At 43.4% G+C, this 23431-nt stretch overlaps 1 protein-coding gene across 1 annotated transcript in view; it reads left to right on the plus strand.

The window, feature by feature from the left end:
• Positions 1-8199: 8199 nt before the first annotated feature.
• The window catches only part of Frmpd2 (FERM and PDZ domain containing 2), a 96662-nt gene continuing 81430 nt past the window's right edge, over positions 8200-23431 (plus strand). Inside the window, exon 1 of the mRNA XM_021182419.2 lies at positions 8200-8263. Coding sequence (XP_021038078.2) covers positions 8239-8263 — 25 coding nt within the window. The 5' untranslated portion in view covers positions 8200-8238. The remainder of the gene's footprint in view (positions 8264-23431) is intronic.

Consider the following 23431-nt stretch of genomic DNA (forward strand, 5'->3'; position numbering starts at 1 on the left):
TTTGTAATTAAAGTAGGCAAGCCAGTCAGCAGCTTATACATCCCTGGAGTTACACCTACAAGCATTCCCAACTTCCCTGGGCTACAATTTGTTTGCCTCGGGAATCTGGGACACTGTGAGACACTGAAAAGGCATCAGATCCAGAGTGTGAACCCATGTGATGTTGCCGTGGCAGCTGCAGTAGTCATGGGAACAGTGATGGAGAATGCAGTAGTAGTGGAAACAAGAGGAGAGGTCGTGAGACCTGGTGGAAGGTGTTGCCCAGTGGATCTCCAGAATCCATTCCAGTGGACAAATATTAACTCCTTGGTCTAAAATCCAGAATAGAAACTGTCAGTATCCATGACAATTAACTTATAGAGGAAAAAATATGTATTTTGGCTAGCTTGTAGTTTTGGAAGTTCTAGTCCATGTCAGACCTTGCTGATGGCCCATTTCCCTTCATCCAGTAGTGAGGCAACATGTGTACCATGGTGAGAGCACATGACGGAGCAAAGCCACTCGTCTCATGGACAGGAAGCAAAGGAGGATTAGGATTCTGTTCCAGGGTACAACCTATCACACAGAGCACCTTTGATTAGTCTCCACCTCCTAGGGCTTACAAGAAATTCCCAAAGCATCACCCTGAGAACTAAGACTTTAATGTATGGATCTTTGGAGACCATTCAACGTTCAAATTATGTAGGGGAAAGAAGTCTTTGTTAGGTTCAAAATTGTACTTTCAGAACTAAATCATGAAGCAGTGTAGACACTGAAGTGAAGCATACTGGGGAGTCTCAGGGTTCTTCAAAGAGAATAAAATGTCTAGTCTTGAAAACATGTCACAATGCAAACATCTGCAGGCTTGAAAACAGAAATAAAAATGAGCTGTTGTCACATTTAATGAAAAAGGACACTATCTTCATAGGAAGCTTCAGAGGAGCTAATTATCAACGAGGAAAACATTTTAAACTGACTTTTCCCGGTTCCAATTATGTGTAAATCATGAAGTTACTTTGTATTTTATGCAACTTCGAGTCATAGGAAATGCTGGAGGAAACACTCAGATGCTGTTACATTAATTTGCATTCAAATCACAGAACTCACACCAAACCATGCCACAGAAATAGTCTTTAGCAATGTTGTTCCTTATAACTCATTAGCCTGGGAGCTGGAGACATGGCTGCTATTTCAGAGGACCTGGTTCAATTCTCAGCACACACATGGCGGGCAGCTCATGACCATCTTATCTGTAGCTCCAGTGCCAGAGAATCTAACCACTTCTTCTGGACTCTTCAGTCACTGCACATCTATGATGCACAGACACATCCAGGCAAAATACTCATATACAACAACAAAAATAAATAAATATAAACATTTAAAAACATATTATCAATACAAGATATGAAAAATTGATGGTTTTGAATAATTTATCAGAAAATGTGTCAAAGCTTACAAGATATGCTTAACAGTTCTAATAATTTGTTAATTAGTAGCAGAAAAAAAACACACTTCAAAATGTTGCTAACTTATACTTGCCAAGAGTGGCCGATGTTAATTCAATTGCATTACTTTGTAGTGGTTTGAATGAGAATGGTCCTCATAAGGGCTTATATTGGAGCATTTAGTCCCCAGTTTGTGGAATTGTTTGGGAAGGATGGAGAGGTGTAGCCTTGTTGGAGGAGCTGAATCACAATAGGCAGGCTCTGAGGTTTCAAAAGCCCATGTCACTATCAGTTGGCTCTCTCTTCACCCCATGGTTGTGACTCAAGATACGAGCTCTCAGCTACCTCCTACCTTCCTACCTGTCTGCTGCCGCACTCACTGTTAGATGGTCATGGACTCACCCTACGAAGCTGTAAGTTCCAAATACACTATTTTAAAGTCACAGAAATAAAAATGCAAATAACTATGACACACTTGAAAGCTGATTTTTAAAGAAATTATTAACCCAGTTGCTAGTTATCTCTATTTCCCAAAGTTTTTATGTGTGTGTGTGCGCACATTGTCATGTATGTGCATATTATATGTCATAGTTAGATGCTGAGGCCCTGTTGGCATCCAAGTACTGAGAAAGGCAGCTAAGGTGGCTTTGGTTGGGAGTCATAAGCTCATGACTGTGCTATTCTAGGGCCAAAAGCTGATGGCTTCTGGCAATTATCTCATGCTGGTAGCAGCAGGAGATTAAGAAAAAGACTTTTAAGTTATTTGGGCTCTTTACTCTTTGGCTCAGGAGCCTCTTACTGCCCAGGACATATATATATATATATATATATATATATATATATATATATATATATATGTGTGTGTGTGTGTGTGTGTGTGTGTATACAGTATTCAACATATATGTATGTATAATGTGGTGGTTTGAAACTGCTTGGCCAATGGGAAGTAACACTATTAGGAGGTGTGGCCTTGTTGGGGGATGTGTAGCCTTGTTAGAGAAAGTATGTTACTGTGGAAGTGGCCATTTGAGGTCTCATATATATATATATATATATATATATATATATACTCATACCTAGCCAATGTGATCCAGACCTTTCTGAATGCCTGCAGAAGATAGTCCCCTGACTACCTTCAGATCAAGATGTAGAACTGTTGGCTCCTCCAGCATCATGTCTGCCTGCACACTGCCATGCTTCCCACTATGATGATAATGGACTGAACCTCTGAAACTGTAATCCAGCACCAATTAAATGTTGTCCTTTCTAAGAGTTGTCTTGCTTATGGAGTCTCTTCACAGTAATAAAACTCTAACTAGCAGAAGCCATTTAGGAATGGCCCACCATTTCGCATGGCTGTGATGAATGCGCCCTGAGAGACAAGGCCCTCAGAGTCTGTGTTCCAGGGTTGCTTCTTGCTGCTGCTACTGCTGTGCCTTTCCTGCCACCATTACATGGCTTAATGACTTCCTGGGTATTCACCTACTCTGTTGGGCAAATTTCCTGCAGATCAACATGTAGATATACTATGATATAGTAATGCTGTTTAGATGAATTGGTGATTTCATAATTCCTGATAATGATTTAATAGAGCTCCTAAATTGATACAAGTAATTTCAAACACCCTATAGAATAAAAGCTGCAAATAGAGCTTTGTAGATCTACATGTGTCATGGCTAATTGCACTAGGAAAAGAAAATAGATTTGAAATAAATTTATAATCAAGGAAGACATCCCTTCTAAGTTAGGAATGAGGCTGCTATGTCACTGTTTCTGAGGGGTTTAGTTACTGGCTAGGGCCCTGTGAGGAGGGAGGCAGGGATATATGGTGGCCACCTCATGGCGACTAGGAAACAGAAAGAAAGAAAAGACGACTGTGCCTGTGGCCTTTCTCTTCTTTCCCTTCTCTCATTTCACTCAGAGCCTTGGTCTGTAGGATGATGCCGCCCATTCGGGATGGGACTTCCTCTCTTAGTGACCGCTTTATGGAAGCATCTTTTGACATATTTAGGGCTAAGCGGTAGTAATCTAGTTGATTCTCAGACCCATCAAGTTGATGATGGAGATTAGCCATCACTGACTGTCCTCACATCACTGTTCTTTCAAAGCCCCCTGCATATAACACCATGTAGGAGAGGAGTGTTTTCTGCCATTGCTGGGTTCTTCCCCGAGGGCTGGTGGGAACTATTAGAGGACCAAGTGCCTACAGGAGAGAGAAGTTGTTGGTTCTGCGTACACATTTGCATGCAGGTATGTTGTGTCTATCTATGTGTGTGCTTGTGTGTTTGTGTGAGGAGACCAGAGGTCAACATTGGATGTTTTCTTCAACTAATCTCCACCTTACTTTTTGAGACAGTCTTGCAATGAAGCGGAAGCTCACAGAATAATCAGGCTGGCTAACCAAAGAGCTCCAGGGACCCTCCATCTCAACCTCTCCAGGGCTGAGATTTGAGGCATGTGCTGACATGGCCAGATTTTTACCCCCACATGGCTGCCAAGATTCCAAATCCCCATTCTCGTGCTTACATGGCAAGCAACTTACTGACTGAGCCATCTCCCCGAAGCCCAGATGTTGAATAGTCTAGTTGCTCATATGAATGATACTCTGTAATTTCAAATGTTTCCAGAGGTCTTCAGTAGATTGGATGTTTTCTCCTTCTTCTTATCCTAAGACAACTCCGGAATCTCCAAAAGCTTTTATTATTCTGCCACAGGTAGAAGACACACATGCTGTTACAGCATGGATGTAAAATATTCCCAGCAGGCTATGTTTGAACATCTGGTGACCATCTGGCGGTACTATTTTGGGATGCTATGGAACCTTTAGGAGGTGGAGCCTGACTGGTGGAGGTGGGTCACTGGGGACAGGCCTTTAAGCCTGGCCCGGCTTCCTTTGCCATTGTTTACTTCCTGAGCTGGATGCCACCTGGGCAGCTTCGCCACATGTTCATGTCACCACAGAGTCTCTGAAATGCCCCTAAACTGTGAGATAAGAGGGGAAAAATCCCAAAAGATGCGTCTGTCATGTTTTGCATTGAGAAAAATAACTTATCCACATGCTAAGTACTCAGCCTCTGGGGTAACATTGTCGTCTTCCAAATTTTGTACTGAGACTGAAAGTGAGAAAGGCATCCTGACAAAGTAGCATTTGACACGTGTGATGAGCATTCCAGACAGTGACTTTCAGTGTCTCTCTAATGGACTGAACTATTCTTTACCAGTTAGTCAGTTCTCCCAGCTTTCCAGCTTTCCAGTCATCCTCTTTAAGATTGTCAAGATCCATAAAGCACAGATCAGAAAGAGAAATTAGCATCAAACCTGCGATCTATAGCGGTGCACACTGCACACCAAGAGCAGGGATTTTGTCCTGAAGGGATGGTGGCACCAGTGTTGGTATCCCAGACAGTACGGAATTATGTCCCTTATGCCCCCGGATCCTGACACTGTGGCTAGAGAAGATGATCTGACCAAAGGTCAGTCTCCCTTGGACCTGGATTGAGGTTGTAAGCTTCAACTGTGAGCCAGTGAGGCATTTGTGTCTAGCTTGACACACATGCCCTCTACTCACTGGAAATCATCTACCGTGTCTTGTGGTTTGGGTCTGTGGGAAACTACAACAACCCAATTCAGGCAAAACTGCTAGTGGCCCAGATCTCTTAGCAATGGAACTTTGGGTCATCCCAACAGATAAAGAGAAACTGCTTTTTTTTCTCAGGCCAGCTGTTGAGCTGAGGCATTAAGTCTTTTTGCCCCTGGGCTGGGGATTAACCCATTGGCTTTCCTGATTCTTTCAAGCTGTGAATTCAGACTGGAACTGTTTCATCTCCTAGAGTGGGGTTTCAGCTTGCAGATAGATTATGGTATATAAGCCTTTATAGCCATATGGAATAATTCCATATATCTAAGGAGTACAGTTATGGTCTATCTATATATGCTTTGTCCAGAGACCCTTGTTAACTGGCAGGTGGTTTCAGTGTTGGGTCTCTCAGTTATTTGAAGCCATACCTTCAAGAGCCCTACATAATTATGAATAAACAGTTCTTGAGAGTGAAGCCAGTTGAAAAATTAAAAAAAATATACATTTGAACATTTCAATATTGAAGTAAGATCTTTTCCACTTGTTTTAATTCAACCCATAGAACTATCTGAGGAGACTCACTTTAAGTACAAGCATTTCTAAGAGAAAAGATGGGGTGACAATGGCTTCGGGTGGACCAGTGCCACCTGCCCGTCTCTGTCTGAGGTGTTGTTCTGTGTTCTACCACAAACAGCCACATGACCAGAGAAATTTACTTTCTCCCTCTGGGACTGTGTGCAATTGTGCAGATCTAGCATGAGTACATCACTAAGTGTGAATTATATGGGGACCTGCTGGAAACACACCTGCTCCCAACTCAGCCGCAGAGAGAGACAAAGGCTAAAATGATCTAAGGCAGAGCCTTCGAATCTGAGTGTTATCAAGTCCCAGGTTGAATCTGACTGTATAGAGTAATTCAGGAGAAACAGCACAGATGCTCACAGATATCATAAAATGCCTTTTCTACTTAATTGGGAGTGCTAGTAAAAGTAACTTTAGGTGTAAAAGGATAAAATTGTGTACAACATTGTGGGGTTTTTTTGGTCTTATTTTAAAACAATATAATATGAAATCACAAGGAGGAAAAACAGGTAATATTTTTGTCTTCCCAAAGTAACCGCTTTTACATGTTTGTGACTTATTTAAATAAAGAATATGCATACATGTGCTTATTTTTACCTTTTTTCCATTTTAAAAAGTTTACATGTATGGATATTTTGTCTGCGTGTATGTCTGTGTACCATGTGTACAGAGTACCCTCAAAGGCCAGAAGAAGGCATTGTATCTCCTGGAATTAGAGTTGCATATGGTTGTGAGCTGCCATGTGGATGCTAGAAATGGAACCTGGGTCTGTAAGACTCAGGTGAGCCTTAGCTTACTGGGGACTCCCTGAGTGTACAACCCAGAGCCGGGAATCGATGCAAAAAGCAAGGGGAATTTATTGTTCTGATATGTTGGGGTCTCCCTGCACATGGAGAGAGAGAGAGAGAGAGAGAGACAGAGACAGAGACAGAGACAGAGACAGAGACAGAGAGACAGGGAGAGAGACAGACAGAGAGAGAGACAGAGAGAGAGAGAGACAGAGAGAGAGAGACAGACAGAGAGAGAGAGAGAGAGAGAGAACGACCATGTGCACCCTGTCTGGTAAGCCATTATACAGTTTTCAAGGCAGCAGCCATTAGGCACAATAGTTGGCGGAATAGTGTGACTTTTAAACTGATTGGTATTTAGGAATTGAGGTAGGTGGCCAACAGTCTCGGAACATGTCTACAAGTTCTGGGCCTTCCCTCCCCACAGGTGGCCGGTGGTCAGTCCCTCCTCCCTGTGGTCTGAGGAATGTAATTATGTCCTCCCTTCAGGAGGAGGGGTGCCTATGTTCTTTATGACCTTTCTCTTCCAGGAGGGGAGGGGTCCAGTGGAATTTTCTAAAGTTCCTGAGCTGACCTTTTTAGGTCCTCTGGAAGAGCAGCCACTGCTCTTAACCACTGAGCCATCTCCAGCTCCGTATACTTGGTTTTTTATGTTTCTCTATATGCAATACAATGAATCTTATCGGGCTATCTAACACCTTTGGAAAACATTTTCCTGGCAGCTGCTAGGTTCCAGAGACCCAGATCTGGTTCTGTTCTCAGCACAGCTGTGCATTTCGTTTTCTTCTGTGTGTAAACCACACTCTGCTTGCAGACCCACTTTTGACAGGTACTTAATGGCTTTTAGGGTTTTAGTACATTTAAAAATAGACCGCAATAATCTTCCCTGTTATTACGAATCTAAATAAAACAGCCCGACTGTGTGCATCCTTTCCCAGATGCTTGCATGGGCCTCTGCAAGTTTAGCTATGAAGTTACTTCTGAGTAGTTGGGTTTTCAAATGAGGTATGCACTTGGCATTCCTTAAAGGAAGAGACTTTGATCTTACTACTGCAGATGAGAATATACTCATTCACTGGTCCCATCAGTTGCATCAAAAACGTATTAAATTCTTTTGCTAGAGGGGAAAAAAAACATACATTTTTTTTCCTTTCAAAAAATACTTCTCAGTTTGACACTGTTAATTCTGAAAGGGCTTGAAAGATCTGTTCTTTCATGGCCACCTCTAGAGAGCTATGATCTGTCTCTTGCTCCTCTTTGTCCTAACTCAGTCTATCCTAAATTCAGGCACCATAGGCTGGGGGAATTCCTCTTGTCTTTCCAGCAGCAGCTCTGAGTCCTTGGGGCCTGGGTAGGATCTTGTATGTTCCTGGCTTATGTTGGGTGCAGGTCTGAAGTCTGACTGTTTGTGCACAGGGGGCACTGGGGAATTGATGAACTCAAGCTATGGCTCTAGAGATTTCCCCCTGTGACCCCCCTCCCCCTCCTTGCAGGGATCTTTCTTTTGTTGAGGACCAAGTGCTAAAGTGACATCACTGGAAAAGCCTTCCTGAGCCGCTCCCACAGTCCTCAGTCCTTCAGTGGCACCTAATCCGGGTGAGCTTAGCCCACTGGCCTTGAAAACAAGCTCTAGGAGACAGTAGGGCCCCAGGGCAAACAGTGACAAGGAAGCAGAGGGGCCTTGTTGACACACTCACTGGGCTTAGTGACTGTCACTGAGTGCTTAGTGACAAACAGTAAACAGAGGCAGACTCAGCAGGGCTGGGGCGGCTCCTTCAGGAGAGAGACTTGTGGGCCATTGATCCCTGTGTATTGCTGAGAAGTCCGTCTAAAGTGAAGGCCTAGACCAGCTTGCAGAGACATCTGGATGCAGCCATTGGCAAAGAACACAGGTACTGCTGGGCATGGCTCTCTTTTTCTCCTGAAAGTCTGGATCAGGGAAAGAGTGAATCTATGGCAGAGGAGGATGGGGAATTAATAGGATACATCTAGGACCAGCCTGCATGAGTGACTCTGGGGCATTATTCACTCCAGGCCTCTCTTCTAGGGCCTGATGGCATGGTATTTGTTTTCTATGCAGAAAGGAAGGACTAACTGAAGTCAGGCTCTTGCTTGTTTGAAACACTGCTTTGTTGCTTGGCTTCTGTGCAAATTCAAACAATGTTTCAAATTTCCCAAGACTGTTTCCACATCTGTAAAGTGGAGACAACAGCAGCCACATCATTGTGTGTGCTCTCCCATTAAGTAGTGGCAATTCCAAGAAATGTGTGGTTTGGTTACTGCTTAACAACATATCTCTTACAACATCATGTCCATTGATGTCAATTTGGGTGGGTAGGGGACACAGCAGGAGATCTGAATGACAGTGTGCAGCACTAATACACCTTAATCAGAGGTTTCGATACCTTTTTTGGTAATGGATGCTTTTAAAAATCAACTACCAAAACTCCTGGTGTTTTGGGCTGGGGAGATAGATGGCTCATTTAGCTCTGTGCTTGCTATGTAAGCATGAGTCCTGAGTTTGCATTCACTCCACCAATGTAAGAAGCCAAGCGTGATAGCTCATACCTATAATCCCAGCTACAGCATGAACAGTTGGATTCCTAAGGCTTGCTAGCTAGCCAGTGTGACTGAATCAGCAATATCTAGGTTCAGTGAGAGACTCTGTGTAAGGCAAAAAGATGGAAAGTAATAGACATCTGACACTGGCCTCTGGCATCTAAATGAACACAGACACACATGCATGACTACACACACACACACACACACACACACATGATCCTTCTGGGGATGTAATGATTAAGTCTATTAGTTGAAGCCTCCTTCAGGATCCTAGGGAATTTTCCAAAGGTCAAGCCCAGTAATGGGAAAGTGATGAATTGGGACGGATAGGGAGGGTCATGCAAGTAGAGATGCAAAATAACCTTTCGCTTTGGCTTCAGAGATGTAGCTCACCAAGCAGCTAGATTCTTTGAAAAGCACATGATAAAAAGAAGACTCTGAAATTCAATGCAACCCAGGGACTGTGGCCTGAGGTCCCCCTGGTTAGGAAACCTGTGCAGGAGAATTATGAGTTTCATGGCAGTACGGATGGCAGAGTGAGAACCTGTGTCAAAGAAACAAAACAAAGCAAAGAAAAGCCTTGTAACATGGCAGCAACAAAAACAGAGAAGAAAAAAAACAAGTCAGGCTGGAAGAGAACAAACTCACTTCCTTCTACCAGCAAGTCCCTGGCAGGGGTGGGGTGGGGGGAGCTGAGAGCCTCTCTCTGAATTCCCCTCAGCTAGACCTCTGAGTCTGCCATGCCATACTCAGTACCCATTACTTTCTTTAACTGAAATACTTAATCTCTCAGGATTTCTCTTCACTAATTATTCTGCTTTCTTTGATTTTTACTGCTGGCTTTGTTCTCCCATAAAAGTGAAGATAAAGCATTTCCCTAACAGGTGTGTTATATACCCTGATGGCATATGAACAAAGTGATGCAGACCTTCCTGGAGTGCCCAGGGCATCCCTTGCTCTGTTGGTCCCCTCCATCAGCTGTACTTGCAGAAGCCACAGAATGGTTCAGTAGGCTAATGCAGTGTGGCCAGGCTCACTGTCTGCCTGGGAGCATGTGTGAAACAGCTCAGGACACACACCCCTTATCCTACCCCCCCCCCGGTCTTTCTGGACTCTGATCCTTTTGGCCACTTGGTCCCTTTTTCTGCAGGTCCATCCTAAGCTCTCATGCCTAATGTCCTATAAGCCTTCTTGTTATAGAAAGTTCGACTCATCTGTTCTAAGTCCTTTGTCTGATGAATCCTTCCCATTCCTGCCTTCTTCTTAAGAGAACAGTTATCTGAGTTCTATAGACCACTGACTAGTCCTGGTTGTGGGTCTCCTTGAATACAGTACAGCAGTCCTACCACTACATTTCAACTGGCTGCAGCTGGTAGTAACTGGTTCTTCCAAGCACACCACAGGGACTCCAAGAAGCGGCACTCTGAAATTTTGCTTTCCTATGAGATGAATTTGATGGTGGTGATGCAGGTTCTGACTAGGAGGTCTGGGACACCCTGAGTCTGTATTTCTATCACTGTGGTCACTGTGGCTGCTCTGAGTTGAAGGGATAAGGACATTTAGTCTGTACATCCCAAGGCCTCTTTCAGCCTTCCCTTATAGAACCCTTTCTGTTCTCAAGCCAAGTACATTTATAGCTGTGCGGCCTTCTGTGCCCACCCATGCCCAGTGTTAGTAACATGAGTAGATGGCATTTTTTGAGAAATTAGCATATGACCATCACAATGACAGATGATTTATTGTGCCAAGAGAATACACAGCACTCCTGAAGTGGAGCAGGGACGGTTCGGTTCTGTGCTGATCTCAAAGCTCTTCTGGCCACTCTACTTAGCAATTTCCAGTTTCTCATGAGTGGCCACAGCCTCTGGTTGCTCTGGAGGCATTTAACGACTTTCCTTTGCTGATGTCTTCTCTGAAGACTGTCTGGAGACTTGGCCTTCATTTTGCTCCTGGTTCTTTCCAGCTTTGTTATGAAGTGTCTGCCCAGCTTTTCTTGCTTTGGCTATAGATCTCTTTTTTCTGGTATCTCCAGGAGGTAAAGTGGCTGTGTTTGCCTGAGGTTGTTGGAAATAGTGCAGGTGGTGACAGAAAGTGTGTAGGAGGTGACAGAAGAAGAGAGGAAGTCCTCAGGGAGTGGTAGAAAGGACTGATCCCTGTTAGTTGGCACCAACCAAATGGCAAGGTTTCAAGACTCATCTGTCAGAACTTACTTTCCCACAGATAATGTGGTGTAAAAACAGTGTCTGGGAATTTCAAAAACTGCCATCTGTCTAAGCATTTCCTCCTTCCTTCCTTCCTTCCTTCCTTCCTTCCTTCCTTCCTTCCTTCCTTCCTTCCTTCCTCCCTCCCTCCCTCCCTCCCTCCCTCCCTCCCTTCCTTNCCTTCCTTCCTTCCTTCCTTCCTTCCTTCCTTCCTTCCTTCCTTCCTCCGACCGGCCCTCCCTCTCTTCTTCAATCTCTCACTTCTTCCTTCCTTTTCTTATTCTTTCTCTTCCTCTGGTGTTGTGAGGAAGTCTTATGTAGTCTAGGCTTGACTGGAACGGGAGAGTTTCCTGCCTCAGCCTCCTGTCAAACACTTGCTTTGCTGGTATGAACCACAGTGCCAGGTTTCATTTCTTTCTCCATTTCTGGGTGAAATATATCCACAGAATAGACGCAGCTCTTAACGCCCTCAGCAATGTACCCAGTGTTCAAACTGGTCAGGATAGGAATGGAGAAGTGTGCAACACATCTAAAGTATGTGGCACACATAAAGACAAAAAAGCCTGTGATGATGAGGGGGCGCTGATGGAAGGGTGGGCGGGAGGTTCCTAAGCCTTTTTTTTTTTTTTTTGTAACTTTGATCTGGGCAGATCCTGTATGGATCCAAAAGCTGCTGGTGATAGTCCAGTCTCTGCTCAAATGATGGCACCTTGAATGCAGTGTCCTTTGAGGGAAAGGCATCAAATTCAAAAGGCTAATCCCTAATTCCTGAGGACCACCAACATTTGGCTGTTTGTCCTTGTGTCAGTGCCAAGGAAAACATCTTTCTACACATTTCTTTGTCAATTACATCCTTAGCATAAATTCCCAGAAAAAAAAAAAAGAATGTGGTGACAGGTATGACATTTCCTTGGCTCATGCTATACAATATAGAACTGTTCTATAGACCCAAATAAGGCCAGCATCTCAGCTCTCTGAGGGCAGCAGCCTCTGGAAAACTCTAGAATACCGAGTGCCTAACCATCAAAGAAGCTTGCTTGATAAGTAGAGAAACAATCTCATTGTTGTTTCTAGTTTTGTCTCTTTTGTTTCATTTAGGGTAGACAATCCTCCATATTTTAAAGTCATGAATTATAATTTATGTCTTTTCTTCAAAAAAAAAAGATTTTGTCTCTCTCTCTGTGTGTGTGTGTGTGTGTGTGTGTGTGAAGGTGTCAGAGCCCCCCAGAGCTGGAGGTACAGGCAGTTGTTAGTGTCCCATGTGGGTGCTGGAAACTGACATTTCAAGAGCAGTATAATCTATTTGCTCCTATCTGCTGGGCTATCTCTCTAGCCCCAGGGTGCCTATTCTTTAATCTCATTTTCTTGCTTATATACTCATAATGGGAGCCCCATGGCTCTTTCATCTTTAGCTGCTCATATAGAAGTCACTTTCAGCTTGGCCTTTATCCCTTACCTCATCTGGCTGTGTCTGCTGCACTGCAGCTTGTAGATGCCACAGGGGAAACTGCTTCCTAATTCCAGGAACGAATTGGGTGTCTGGGTGGGAGAGTGGGAGGGGATGGAGCCAGGAGACAGCTTAGCACCTTCTCTTCCAAAGCCTTACAGAATGGGATGCTGGGAAATGCCTCTGTAGCTCCCACTCTCAGCTCTCACATTGCCTGTCTGGGCAGAAGTGAGATGGCTCAGTTAAGAGATTCCTCTCTAGCCACTGCTGGTAAATAATCTACTCTGGGTGGGTAACTTTGGATGAATGGGATAACTTTAGTTCTAGAAGAATAGTTCAAAACAAGATTTGATTCCATGGGGCTTATAACAGGGTGAGAACCCACTTGAGCTTCTGCCCTGTCTGTGTTCCCTCAACCAGAGCTTTATTCCTCAGCTGTTGCTTCAGAGAGAAGGAGGATTATGTTCCCTGTGTTGGAGGTGCCTGCCAGAGCTGCCTGACCCTGGCTCCTGAAGGAATCCTGCAGGAATTCAGTATGTGTTTATCTGCCGCTGGGTTCTCTCTCTCTCTCCAGGCACATCTGCTTCCCTGTTGGTGACAGCCTTCTGACCACATTGCCCTGGGTAACATTTCAGAACATTCTGTAGCTGATAATAATTTGATGATGGGTTTGAAGAATTATATTTTCAATTTTAATGGCTCATTATAAAAAAAATCTAAAGAAGTTTAATTCCCAGATTAAATGGGGGTTGTGAGAGGGTCTAGACTACAGCCCCCTTCTTGCTAACACAGTCTTCAACTTATTATACAATACGTGATCATTTGAAACTATCAGTTTTCATTTGGCTCAGTGACCTTGTGATCGATCCACATTGCTACACATAGCACTCATTGATTTATTTCTCAGTAGTATTTTATGGTTTGACTATAGCACGATATGTATATCCATTCACCAGCCAAAGGATCTTTCAGTTTTTAACAGTTTTTGTGATTTTAAACAAAGTGTCTGTTATGAATAATATCAGCAATCATATATAGATTTTCAAAATTCAGACATGTTGTAGGTTTTATCATTACTTTATTCCTTTTGATGGCTGAATGATATTTGATTGTATGAACATTATGTATTGGCTGATAAACTTATGAGTTGTTGGCTTCTCTCTCTCTCTCTCTCTCTCTGTTGTTGTAAATTATGCTGAGAAAAAAGTCCCTTTTATTTCTGATTAGCTGAGAAGTCATGCACAGGACCTGGAGCTTACAAATACCTTTTCTGTGTTATTGGCTATGGATAATTTCTCTTTAGCCTGTGGAAGTGATGAGTTATATTAATGGCTTTTTTTTTTAAATGTTACATACCTGGTGTCTTAGTTAGGATTTTATTGCTGTAAAGAGACGCCATGACCAAGTTAACTCTTATAAAAGCAGGTATTTAATTGGGGCTGGCTTAAAGTTTCAGAGATTCAGCCCATTGCCATCGTGACAGGAAGCATGGCAGCATGCAGGCAGACATTGTGCTGGAGGATCTGAGAGTTTTCTACCTCTTGATCCAAAGGAAGCCAGGAGAGATAGCCAGGAGATTATCTTCCACACTGGGCAGAGCTTGAGCATATGAGGCCTCAAAGTCCACCTCCACAATGAAACACCTACTCCAACAAGGCCACACCTCCTAATAGTGCCACTCCGTATGGGCCAAACATTCAAACTTATGAATCTATGGGAGCCATACCTATTCAAATCACCGCACCTGGATTGAATTCTGCTTGCTACTGGTATATGATTGTGCTTATTGGATTCAATTTGCTAATATTTTCTGAAGATTTTTTTATCTTCACTCCTGAAAGAGATTGGCTGTGGTTTTTCCTTCCTGTCAACCCTTTTTCTGGTTTCCATCTTGGGGTAATTCTAGCTTCAGAGAATAGGTTAGAAAATGCTAACTTCTCTTTCATTTCCTGAGTCCTTAGGACGCATGTGATCGTCCCTTCAATGTTTAATATACTTCATGACAGAAACTGTCAGGGTCTGATATTACTTACTGAGTCACTTTCCAGAGATCTGCCTGTCTCAGCTTTCCAGAGCTGGGACATCAAGTGTGTGTCACTATGCCTGGCTTCCTGCCCCACCCCCACCCCCTTTAAATGTGGATTCTGGGATTGAACTTGAGTCTTCTTTGGCAAATACTTTGTTGATTTTGCTATGTCCTGGGTCTTCTATGTGTAAGTTTCATAGAATATGTCTATTGAGGCGTCAGTCACTTTTATCTGAGTTATTAATTGTGGCTGCAGATTTGTTCATGTTTTTCCTTTATCCTGGGGTAAGAAGTGATAACTCTTCTTTCATTTATGATTTGGATGTATATATCTTCTCCCTTTTCTTGGCTTCTTTTGCCTATATGTTTATCAATTTTATTTATATTTAAAGATACAAGCTTTTGGTTTCTCTATTGTTCCCTGTTTTGATTATCCCTTTTACCTATTTTATTATTTGTTCTTTTTTTCTTCAAGTTCATATTGCTCTTCTTTCTGTAGCAGGCTACACAGAAGCTACAGTGTAGATTCAGATCTTTTTTCATTCCCAGGTTGCATATTCAGTGTTATACCATTCTGCATAAGCAATGCTTTTATTGTATCTCACACATTTTCAGTTAATTAAAACATATTTTAGGAATGGATAGATGGCTTAGTGGTTAAAAGTACTGGCAGCTCTTCCAGAGGACCTGGGTTCAATTCCTGGCAACCACATGGTGGCTCACAGCCATTTGTAACCCCAGTCCCAGGGGTTCAGGTGCTCTCTTCTGGCATCTGTGGGTACTACACACACACATAGTACATGGAAGGACACACAGGCAAAAAACATTCATACCCATAATAAATATATTAAAGATAATGTAAATTGTTTTAAATTTTTCTCTTGGGATTTCTTTCTTGCTCCATGAGAGGTTTAATACTCAAATATGTGAGGATTTTAAAGATGTTTTCTGTTATCACAATAAGTGTGTACATATGCATGAATGCACCCCTCTCTTCTCAGTGTATTATGTATGTATATGTGTGTATAAATGTATTTGTGTATGTATGTATGTATGTATGTATTTGTGTGTATGTCTGCTGCATGTGTTAAGGCACAGGTGTATGTGCCCATGGAGGATAGAGGCTGACTTTGAGTGTCTTTCTCAGTCACTTTCTACCTTATATACTGAGGCAGGGTCTCTCACTTGAACCCAGAGCTCACTGATTTGGCTAGTCTAGCTGGGATTACAGGCAGGCTGCCATGCCATTTGATGTTTACACGGTACTGGGAATCTGAATCTTAGCCGGCCTTCTTGGGCAGAAAGTGATTTTACTTGTTGAGCCATCTCTGCAGCTCCTCTGTTTCTCATTTATAGTTAAATTCCATGTGAACATATCTATATGATTTCTGTACCTGTAAGTTTGTTCAAGTGTGTTTTATGGTACACAGTTGTGGCAGATCTTGGTGAAAGCCCCATTTGAGCCTGAAAAGAATATATAGTCTGTGGGTAAATTAGTCTCTAAGATGTCAATTGGATCCAGTTGACTGATGAGGTACTCAGTTTAACTGCATCTTTATTGATTTTCTGCCTGCTGAATCTGTTAATTACTGAGAGAAGACATTGACATCCCCAGCTGCAATAATGCATTGTTTATTTCCACTTCAGTTCTACCAGATTTTGCCTCATGTAGGTGCATGTGTGTGTGTGTGTGCCTGTGTGTTCATGTGTGCCTGTGTGCATGTATGCACGTGTGTGTGCATGTGTGACTGTGTTTGTGTGTTTAGCATAGCGTGTAATGGGCTTCATCATGACATTTTAAACATGTATACCATCACATTTTTCTCATGTTCTCCCTCTCTTCCTCCTCTTCCTCCCCTCCCCCTCCTCCTCCTCTTTCTCCTCCTCTTCTTTTTCCTTTGCCCTCCTGCTGCCTCCCAGACAGCCTCCCTTCTGACATACCTCAAACTAGATTGCCCATATCACAGGAAACATGCATATCTGTCTTTCTTTTTCTCCTTGTCTTATCCTCTGGATTCCCTTGTTGCCACTCCAGCCTGGGTAATTTTGCTGTAACATTATATATCTAGCTTCATCCACTTTCTTCCAAGAGATACAATTTCATTTTTGTTTATGGCCAAATAAAACTCCATTGTGTTTCTATAGCACATTTCCTTTACTCATTTATCTGTTGGTAGGCATCTAAGTTAATTCCAAATCTTGACTATTGGGAAGTGTTGCCATCCACATAGATATTACTGTGGTAATCGGACCGAGTATACACCTTTGGGTATACTGCCGGGTGTGGTATATGATCATTTAGAAATTTTAATTTTAGCTCTTTAAAAAGGAGCCTCCATATTCATTTCCATGATGGCTGCAGTCATTTATGTTTTTGCAAGCAATTTATAAGGGATTGACTGGGGAGTCTCTAAGCTCCTCTGCATACAGAGCATACATAGTAAGGACTTTTAAGCCTTGCTGGAGTACTGACCTTGTCACTGTGCAGTGTTCATAACAGTTCTCCTTGTTCTGAAATGACAGTCATTTCTGCAGCTTTCTTGTATTTGTGTTTAGTAGAATGTATTTTCATTCCTCTGCTTATTTTTAATTTATTTTTTTTTTGTCATTTCTCTTTATTTGTTTCAGCTATCTGTTCCTTTATTTTTGAAGTGTGTTTCTTGTAGCCAGTGGAGTAGGGTTTTCTTTTGAAATTATTTGTCAGTTCCTTTCGGTCCTGATCTGCCCGTTTATAATTGAAGTGATGATGAATACACTTGGATGGACAGTGGCTGTGTTTATGACTTTGCTCTCTCCTATGTTTATCTTTGTGAACATCTCAGGGTTGTAGCATTGCTAATAGTGCTCGATCGTTTATAGGGCACCATTGATAAGGTTCTAGTCCTGGATCAGTTACATGTCGTTTTACAAATGTTTCTCGTGGTTATGCTAGAGTTTGCAGTAAAAATTTACAGTGCACCTGAATCTACTTTTAAACAATTAAAAGTGTGGTTGGGAGCCGAGAGCAGGTGATCTTGGTCTCTCCCCTATCCTGTAGGACTGGTTGGCTGTCACTCATGTTCATTGATTTGGAATGTATTATTGGAACAATATTTTGTCACTACCATTATTTGAACAATTAGTTTCAGGGATCAACTAAAAATAAGGGAAATAAAGAGGTCTAAGATCTGAATTTGTGGCATTTATAGCTTTCTTGTTATTTGAAGAACTTAAAAATTATTTCTTTCAAGCCATATCTGCTGGGGACCAATTTTCTGTGTTTGCTTATCTGAGAAATCTATATACTAACTTTTGAAAAACATTTTTTTGCTGGATACAGAGTTGTAGGTCAGTGGTCTTATTTCGGAACTTTAGATATTTTGATTCACTATCTTTTTGCTTGAGTATTTTTTTTTTTTTTAAGAAGGGAACTCTAGTATACTTCTTATCCTTTTCATTCTAGGTAAGCTGTGATTTTTATCTGGGGCCTTCCAGGATTTTCTTGTGTTTGGTTTCCAATGTTTTCTGTATGATATGTCCATGTGTTAATTTTTTTTTTGTCCTGGTGAATGCTCTTTGAGCTTCCTGGGTCTGTATCTGCTACCAATTTGGAAACTGCTCAGCTGTCACATGTCAGTGCCTCTGCTCTGCCACTGTCCTCTTCCTAAGAGAACAGTCAGAGGTTTCACATTGCACACAGGTCTTGGATAATCTGCTCCACATTTGCCTAACCCACCCCCTTGTCCTTGAGTTTCAGTTTAGAAAAGTCTGCATTGACTCTTTCTTCAAAACATGGTCAGCCCACTGAAGCTACATTTCTCTCACTATGTGGGTGATTTTGGCAGATCATGTGACTTCTCAACCTTCATAATGGCAAGGACCAATTCCTTGTAACACACCAGTTTCACATATAGATACACAGACACCCATGCGCACCCTCAGATCCTTGCCCTCATCTTTACATCCCCTCACACCCCCACACCCTTATACCTCCACACCTTCACACCTCCACCCCTCATTCACTCACACACACTCACACTCACACCTTACCCTCCACACTAGCATACACTCACATATCATAGCCCCCACATACTCACACACACTCATACCTCACACCCTTCACACCCCACACCCTCACATCTCCACTCCCCACTCAACCCATTCACACACACTTCACCACCCTCACACTTCACCTCACACACTCACACTCACACCTCACAGTCCCCACACATTTTGCATGCTGACTCTGTTTCTCTGACCCCAGCTAACATCTGAGGTATCAGCTTCCTCCATTGTTCTTGGTTTTCTCTCTCCCACTGTGTTGAAGTTTCTCTAGAAATGTTCTCTTTCTGCCTCTGTCTGTCTGTCTCTGTCTCTGTCTCTGTCTCTGTCTCTGTCTCTGTCTCTGTCTCTGTCTCTCTCTCTTCAGTTTTTTAAGACAGAGTTTCTCTGTGTAGCCCTGGCTTTCTTAGAACTCACCCTGTAGACCAGACTGGCCTTGGAGTCAGAGCTCTGCCTGCCTCTGCCTCCCTAGTGCTTTGACTAAAGGCGTGTGCCACTGCCTGGCTAGAAATCCTGACTTCAGTGGCATCTGAGCCGTGCTTTTCAGAGAACAGGGTCTCAACAGACATGAGTTAGCTGAACTTTAACCCAATACCAGATGAAATGGTTCTTTTCATATATAAATCACTAGATTGGTAGAGCACAGAACTTTGATGCTTAACTCAAAGGCTCAAGACACAGTTGCTTTTTAAACTCACAACCTAAAAAAAAAAAAAAAGTCAACTTAAACGCAGGTGGCTCTAGCTAGCCTCGTTAGCTCACAGGATCCATGCTTCCTGAGACAGCCATGTGACTTTTGTAATCATACAGAAATTAAATTTCACTTTTTTCTATCTGGCGAAGGAACTTTTCTTTTTTTCTTTCTTTCTTTTTTTTTTTTTTTTTTGGCCTTGTAGGTTTAAAAACACTTTCATTGAAACTTCAAAGGTTAAAAAAACCCTGAATGAGGTCAAGCACTGTATTTCCTTCAACTCATCGCCATAAAGTGTGAGAGCTGAGGGTCCAGCCAGCTCATGCTGAGTCCCACACAGCTTCAGGAAGGCTGCAGTGGCACCCGCAGGAGAGCAGGTAGGACCCCTTGTGCATGGGCTGAACAGAAGCTGCATCCATAACCTTGAGTTATGTTTTTGACATTTTACTTTAAAAATTTCAGATAATGTCAGGAAGACAGTATGTTTAGACCCACGGACTTTCCCCATTTCTCAAACTAATTGCTTCTTTCAAAAGAAAAGACCAGGCCCCGGGAGCAATATTACCTGTCATGAATTCAATACATTGAAAAGAAACTGGTTATAATTACCTTCTAGTTACATCTAATGATGCGAATTTCTCATTACTACAATAACAAATGGTTTAATTTGTAAATAAATGGATTTACACGGGAGCAAATATTTCTTAAGTGAATGAGACTACAGCAAATTCAAGAGACAGTATGTAAAAGACTTGGAGATTGGAGACACACTACCACAAATGGCTCTAAATTGCACCTCTGAATGGGTGCCATTGCCAAGATACAGATGAGAGCGCCATCCATCTTGGAGCACCAAGGAGAGGTGGGCAGTTGGGCAGAACTAACCTGTTACATAGGAACTGGCACCTCAGCCTTACAGGTGAGGACGTGTGAGTTCAAGAGTGTCCTTGCTCAGAGTCATGCGTGAACAGCGTTGTCTCCACCATGTGGGGTGGCAATGGAGCTTAGGGGACCAAGAACAAAAGACACACGTGGAGAAGCAGCACTGGTGCAATTCCAGGCATTGTATGCTTGCTATGGTATGAATCTGGAATGTTCCCCAGATGTTCATGTCCTGAAGACTCATTGTGACAGGGTTGTCTGAGGAGCCAAGGAACCTTTTAGGGGTAGAATCTGCCTAGCCCAACTATATCCCCAGTAGCAGGTCTGTGAAGGTTATACCTAGCCCTAGCTCCACCTCTCACTCTGCTTTCTTTTGGCCATTGTCTTAGTCAATGTTTTATTGCTATGAGGAGACACCATGACCACAGCAACTTTTAAAAAAAGAAAGCATTTGATTGAGGCTTGCTTACAGTTTCAGAGGTTTAATACATTATCATCATGGCAGGGAGCATGGTGGCATGCAGGCAGAAGTGGTGCTGGAGAAGTTGAGAGTTCTACATCCAGATCTGTAGACAGCAGAAAGAAGAAGCCACTGGGTTGGTGTGGTGGTTTGAAAAGGAATGACCCCCATAAGTGATTTGGATGCTTGGTTACCAGGGAGCAGCACTGTTTGAGGTTTCAAATGCTCAAGCCAGGCCAAGTGTTTCTCTCGTCCTGCTGCCTGCTTATCCTATGTAGAACTCTCAGCTACCTCCCTGGCACCATGTCTGCCTGGGTGCTGCCACGCTTCCCTCCATGATGATAATAGACTAGACCTATGCGTTATAAGCTAGCCCCAGTTAAATGATTCCCTTTATAAGAGTTGCTGTGGTGTCTTTATGCAGCAATAGAAACCCTAACTAAGAGAGCCTGACTTGGACTTCTGAAAACCCAAAGAACACCGGTGGGGTCACACTTCCTTCAACAAGACCACACTTCCTAATTCGTCTCAAAGAGTGCCACTCCCTGATGACCAAATGCTCAGATATACGAGCTTGTGAGGACCGTGTCTGCTCAAACCACAACAGCCATCATGAAAAGAGCTGCCATCACGAACTTCATTGAAATCTTCAATATGGTGGAGAGTGCCTTTGAGACCAAGGTGAAGGCAATCTAGCCCTCAGAGTCGTTTCTATCAGGTGTTTGGTCACAGTGATGCAGAGGTCACTGCAGAGAACTCTGGAGTCTTTAGTTTGAACAAAGGCTTGAACGGAACAGAAGACTCATTTCATTTATGGGGAGTGAAGATGCAGCCTGTCTAGTGGCAAACTCCTCTTGGATCTTGATTTCAGTGTGGGTGGATAGTTTTCAATGCCTTTCCAAAGGTGCAAGAAGCAGGGTGGTGGGGTTACAGAACAGTGTGGTCAAGATCTCTCTGCAAGCTGTGACTCCTTAGAATTCCCACATCCTCCCTGGTTCCTTCTGGGGAGTCTATTTTGGGGGCCTTGAGACAGTTGAAGCATTTCAGTGAGGGTGAAAATGGGATGTTTACTGTACCTCAGTCCCAGCAAACAGATGGAAACAATTAACACCATATCTTCAAAGTCATGCCTTGGAAGCTGCTCAGAGCCCTGATGCTCACAAGCCTGATCTGGAGGGTCGAAGCAGAGATGGAAAAAGACAGGAGTCAGGATGAGCTCAACTCCTTTTCTATTCTGAGTGCTTCAATATAATCTCAACAGTTCTGTGATGCAGCAGCTGCTGACCCTGTTCCTCAGAGAACAAAATCGAGGCTCAGAGAGGTTAAGCATATCCCAGTGCACAAGGTCCCATAGCCACGGGGTCAGAAAGCTGGGGACTCAATGTCTAAAGCTCACATCGTGTCTTGGCCTGAATAATACCCTTCCACAAACTAAACAGAGGGAAGTCCACACCCTCATTTAGGGAATCTATAATGCCTACCTTCTATGCAGAAGAGACTGTAGATGCAACCAAGTTAAAGCATCGACATGGGAGAGGATTCTAGATTATCTAGATAGATCTCACACATCTCTGTGCTCACAAGATGGGGGCAGAGAAGACAGAACGACTCCAGAGCCAATGCTCAAATGATGTGGCCATAAAACCAGGAATTCTGACAACCATTTGACACTGAAAGAGGCAAAGAATATGCCCCCTGACTGCTGCCCTTGCCAAGCACCAGGAGGGAGCGCAGCCCTCACCCCTGCCAAGCATCAGGAGGGAGCGCAGCCCTCACCCCTGCCAAGCACCAGGAGGGAATGCAGCCCTGCACTCACTCTGATTTCAGCCTTGTAGCCTCTGAAACTGTATGAAAATGAATTTATGTTCTTTTAAGTCATCGAGCCTGCAATAATTTGCTACAACAGCCACTAGAACATAATACAGGACCTGAGATCAAAACCTGGAAGCCAATACTTCAGAGGATATGGAAGGCAGTGCAGATGCTAAGACTGTTAAAAGGAGAGAGAGTAATAAATGATAGAAAGCCACCCGAGGAAGGAGCAGTGCCTGGCCACCAGCTGCCATGGGATCAGGAGGTGTGTGCACTGTCCACAGTCTGCCTCCTGTGGCTGTGCATTTATGCCTTTACTTTGTGGGCATCGGTACCCAACCCCAGAGATAAGAATAGGGCCTAGAGACCTGGGCCCAACTTCCCTCCCAGGGCATTCCAGAGGGCTGCATGTCTCTCTAGAAGCCATGGGCCAAGGGCAGAGCTCCTCAATGGATCCTTGATGGAAGCTGGAGAGGGGCCTAGCAAATTCAGGGAGTGACACTGCTCAAGGCCAGTAATCAGTCAAAGACACTTAGGACCTGCAGAAGCCAGCACCTGGTCAATACTGCCTAATAGTGTGACAACAAACACACATGGAATCCACTGGGGTAGGTGGCCTGTCACAAGCGGCCACCCAGGTATCATGGATCAGCAGCTGTCTAGGGCATGTGGATTCAGGGTTCTTCCTGCAAGCGGGGTAGTGTAATCCTTGTCAGTGATGAAGGTCATGTACACACACACACACACACACAAACACACAGAGTTGCTCAGAGGCAGGCCTGGGCACGAGGCTCCAGCCTGCCTTTGCTCCAAGTGCACTGTGCTTGTTTTGCACAGCAGCAGCCAGCGGGCCAAGCTTCCCGCTGCTGTTAGGCAAGAACTCACACTGCTCCTGCTAACCCCTGTGACTCTGCCTCCCGTCTCTGTCCTCTGCGTTC

Source organism: Mus caroli, chromosome 14 (assembly GCF_900094665.2).
Source record: "Mus caroli chromosome 14, CAROLI_EIJ_v1.1, whole genome shotgun sequence".
Lineage (NCBI taxonomy): Eukaryota > Metazoa > Chordata > Mammalia > Rodentia > Muridae > Mus > Mus caroli.